At 37.4% G+C, this 4,577-nt stretch overlaps 1 protein-coding gene across 1 annotated transcript; it reads left to right on the forward strand.

Annotated features, from left to right (window-relative positions):
- The first annotated feature begins 2,183 nt into the window (after positions 1–2,183).
- LOC107677711 (glucocorticoid receptor-like) lies at positions 2,184–4,540 on the forward strand. Its single transcript, XM_016472731.1, has 2 exons — positions 2,184–2,341; positions 3,446–4,540. The coding sequence occupies exon 2, from the start codon at positions 3,455–3,457 to the stop codon at positions 4,538–4,540; it is 1,086 nt and encodes a 361-aa protein (XP_016328217.1). The 5' UTR covers positions 2,184–2,341; positions 3,446–3,454.
- The last annotated feature ends 37 nt before the right edge of the window (positions 4,541–4,577 follow it).

Here is a 4,577-nt window from a genome sequence, read left to right on the forward strand (position 1 = left end):
TTAAAGGTTCTTTATGGAACCATTTAGACAAAAAGGTTCTTCTATGGCATCGTGAAGCACCTTTATTTTTAAGAGTGTAACTAGTAAAGTAATGCATTAATTTTTAATTTACAAGCAGATATTTGAGTTACTCTTCAAATAAGCCAGTTACTTTGTTTTCCCATGTATTGACTGACAGCGTCACAGAGTGAGTGCAGAGGCGCTGTGTGCGCTGTGTGAAGATGATGATACTGTAGACTAAATGTCAACATGCATTTACTCATCTCACTCGCATTTTTTGATTCTGAAGAGAGAAAAATGAGGCCAAGGCAGATGAGAAAAAGTAATGCAAAAGTAACGTAACGCATTACTTTAATTTATGTATTTAATTCCGTTTTATTAACCAGTATCTTTGCTGCTGACCTTCGATGAACAACCATAAGCAAAAATGACTTTAGATAAACATAACATTTGTGTTTCTTTTTATTTTTTGATTCTGAAGAGAGAAAAATGAGGCCAAGGCAGATGAGAAAAAGTAATGCAAAAGTAACGTAACGCATTACTTTCAATCAAAAGTAACTAAGTAACGTAATTAGTTACTTTTTAAAGAAAGTAATGCAATATTGTAATGCATTACTTTTAAAAGTAACTTTCCCCAACACTGATTGTATCTGACCACAGTGACCCTCAGCATCTCTGTGTTTATATGTTAAACACTGTGGTATCATATTGTTCACACATGTTCTAATTTGTTACACTGTTTATTTAAGTTTAAATTGTTATAATGTTTTTTCTATTATTTTGATTGTACATTGTTATTATCAGTGTTGGGCTCGTTACTCCAAAAATGTAATTTATTACTCGTTACTAGTTACTCCTTTCAAACATAATATTATTACTTTACTTATTACATTCGTGCAACAGTAATTAGTTTCACTACTAGTTATATTACTTTTCCTTCACGCCCCACAGAAGTTGTATTTGTGTATCTTCCCCATAAAATTCTGCTAAAATGTTACAATATATTGCTGCCTCATCATTTGACCAAAATCTGCACTGGATCGAAGTCAGAAATTTTTACAAACACTCAATAGTGATTGATAGTGACTTTATAAGTAAAAGTGTTAATTGTCATGTGTAGCTTGAAGCTAATTGTAGCTATACTTTCTCTGTTACCCAAATATGAGTATTTTATCAAAAGAAATCACATAAATTCATAAGATTATAGTAATATAATTGATATGGGGATCAGAGGGAGGGGTGTAATGCCACAACTTACACATCTGTGTTCAGATCAGCGTTTCTCCTGACAAAATCAGTGTAATGGCAATATTTCCATCCCCTGAATGTAAGCTTTTCCATATTCCAAGCTGACTTCATGTGCCTGCTCGAGTCATGAAAATTATGAAAATAAATCTCGGAATTATTGGATTGTTGGATTTCAAATCAGTAGGGGTTGAGGCATCAAAAGTAACTAAGTAACGAGCTGTTTTATGCATGTAACTGTAGTCTTAATAGTAATTAGTTACACTCTAAAAAATGCTGGTTAAGTACAACTCAGTGCTGGGTAAAATATGGACAAACCCAGCAACTACTCCGCACACAGGAGATGAGTTTTGTTCCCAGTTTTTGTTGCAGTTTGCTGATTTTTGTAAAATAGCTTCTGTTTTTGCTTTTCAGATAAAAGAGTGGTTTCAGTTTAATATGTTGCAGGCTCATTTATTGGTAATACATAATTGATAATAAATAATATTGATGATAATAAATCATCAAAAAAAAATTCTCACATCAGTGAAGTCACTGTAATCAGAGGCTAGCTGTAATAACTCGGTGCAGCCAATAGGTCGCACTGCACGTTGTAAACAGGGATTTCTTTACTGTAATCTCCATTTTGAATGTTTTTATGATTTAGGGTTTTATGGCACGCCTCCTTCCTCATGGCCGAAAACGAGTAAATTGCCTGGATTACCCAAACGGTGTTATGAATCCAGATTAAAACGCCGGACGATATCCGAGCTGCGATCTTTTCTTTCTACGTTTCGCTCGCGTGAAACGACCTCGGACCGCGGCGGAGGCTTGCGCGTTGTTGTTGTTGCTAATGCTAATCGCTAACAGCGGCAACGTCGAAACAACACAATGTCAGATGATGCAACAAATCAAAACGGGAACGTCGATATCAACAGGTACGTACGTTATTTCGACCTTCAAACCGATTTTTTTTCGTGTTAACTGCGCCCTTGAGTACAAATATCGGCGTTGATAGCGTAAAAGTAACGTTACAATCAGCTAGTTTCGTCGTGTTCTTCAACTCGTGAGTTGTTTTTCACGACTTGTCGTTGAATCATTTGTGCTGCGTTGTTTTGTAGGTATTTAAGGGTTTATATTCTAAATGTGAAATGATTATCTCGTCTGTTTGCAGTGGATTAGCAGTAGCCACTAGGCCTCAGTGCGTGTGCTGGATCCGACAGATTTGGGATTTTTATCCGTTTATTTTAATATTAGTCGAGGGACATAAGAGGCAGTAAATCCTCATGGATTTAGCTGCAGCGTTTGGACAAAATAATGTTTGTAGCGTTAAAGATTATGCTATTTTTATGCCATTTCAACTTGAGTCAAGAGTGCGCATGTTAGTCAAGTGTGTGACAAATAATTAGCTAACGGTCTTTTGTTATTTTAATACATTTAAATTTAGATAACACTTCTAAAGTCATGAGATAAACGTAAACATCATAAATCTTACAAAATACTATAGTAACAGTAAAATCAATTAATATTGTATCTCCATTAATTATTATAAGAAGCTTAAGAATCCTTTTTGTTAGTTTGTTTCATTTCTTTTTTTATAACTTGTTGTGGCTAATACTTATTTACCAGTTTTTTTGTTTTTGGTAAAACTTTACAATAAGGATCATTAGTTAACAGTAATTAATTGTATTGAACAATACTTCAACCGCATTTATTGATCTTAGTTAATGTTAATTTCAACATTTACTAATACATTCTTAAAATCAAAAGGTGTGCTTGTTAACATTAATGCACTGTGGATTAACATGAACTAATTATGAATAAATGTATTTTCATTAACATTAACAAAGATTAATAAATACTGTAACAAATGTATTGTTCATTGTTAGTTCATGTTAGTTAATACATTTACTAGTGTTAACAAATGACACCTTATTGTGAAGTGTTACCATTTTTTTTTAAACAAATGTAGTAACTATGCTATTTTAGAATTAGAATTATTACCAAATATGATTATGCACACAAGGAATTTATCTTGCTAAACGTCCCAGTACACAGAAAAAAACCCACAACAAATTAAATAAGTGAATTTTATATATATATATATAAATTATATTTTGGTGCAATTTTGTTCAAACTTTACTAACTTTAACTAGGTTTCTCGGGGATGTTATTTATGGTGTTTCAGAAACTATAATTGTTTTGTTCTGTTTTACCACAGAAATGCAAGATGGATCAAGGAGGACTGAAGAACGGCGCCAAGAGAGATGATAATTTGAATACGTTGGATTACAGCAACAGCCCAGTTGAGGGAATTTTACGAAGCGGAATACAAAGCGCCATGTCTGTTGCCCCCACCTCGCTGGTTCCTCAACCCAATCCGCTGATGCAGCCGGTTTCCGGGGACCTTCCCAATGGCCTGAGCAACTCGCCCACTCTGGAGGAGCACACCACTTCTGTGTCCTCCACCTATGGCATCTTTGGGGAAGATTCAGAGCTCAAAGTGTTTGGGAAGGAGCAGAGGGCCCAGCAACACCAGACCCTGGGCGCTTTCACGTTGGGAGACAGCTTCTCAGGTCTGGAGGCCAGTATCGCAGACCTCAATAGCGTCTCTCCTTCAATGGACTCTCTGATTGGTGGAATCGACCCCAATCTCTTTCCTTTAAAAACAGAGGAGTTTTCTCCCATGGATAAAGGCGATATGGACCTTGACCAAGATTCCTTTGGGCCCATTGGGAAAGATGTCGATGTTGGCAATCATAAGCTCTTTAGTGACAACACTCTGGACCTCCTGCAGGACTTCGAGTTGGACGGATCGCCCTCTGATTTCTACGTGGCGGACGACGCATTCCTCTCCACCATAGGTGACGATACTCTGCTCGGAGACTTGCCGACACATACGGAGAGGGCCGTCTCGATGAGCAACGGCGCGACTACCACTTCCAGCCCCTCCAGCATCAACACGGTCACCACCACCATCAGCTTTCCTACCGTGAAGGTGGAGAAGGACTCTATAATCCAGCTGTGTACTCCGGGGGTCATCAAACAGGAGAACAATGGTGGGACTAACTACTGTCAGACAGCTCTCCACAGCACACCCATTAACATTTGCGGTGTCACCACTTCAAGTGGACAGAGCTTCCTATTTGGGACTGGCCCATCCACAGCTGCTGTCAGTCAGCAGAAAGATCAGAAGCCCGTCTTTAACCTGTACACTCCTGTGACCTCTTCAGAAGACGGCTGGGGCAGGGGCCATGAAAATTCCAGTAATCACTATCAAAACTCAATGATCAAAAGCATGGCAGTGTTATTTTAGTATTATGTAGCCTATATATACAAGTATAGGCCTATAT

Source organism: Sinocyclocheilus anshuiensis, unplaced genomic scaffold (genome assembly GCF_001515605.1).
Source record: "Sinocyclocheilus anshuiensis isolate Anshui unplaced genomic scaffold, SAMN03320099.WGS_v1.1 scaffold969, whole genome shotgun sequence".
Classification (NCBI taxonomy): Eukaryota; Metazoa; Chordata; class Actinopteri; order Cypriniformes; family Cyprinidae; genus Sinocyclocheilus; species Sinocyclocheilus anshuiensis.

Coding starts and splice junctions, on each gene's coding strand:
- LOC107677711 (XM_016472731.1), top strand. CDS start 3,455: ATGGATCAAGGAGGACTGAAGAACGGCGCCAAGAGAGATGATAATTTG.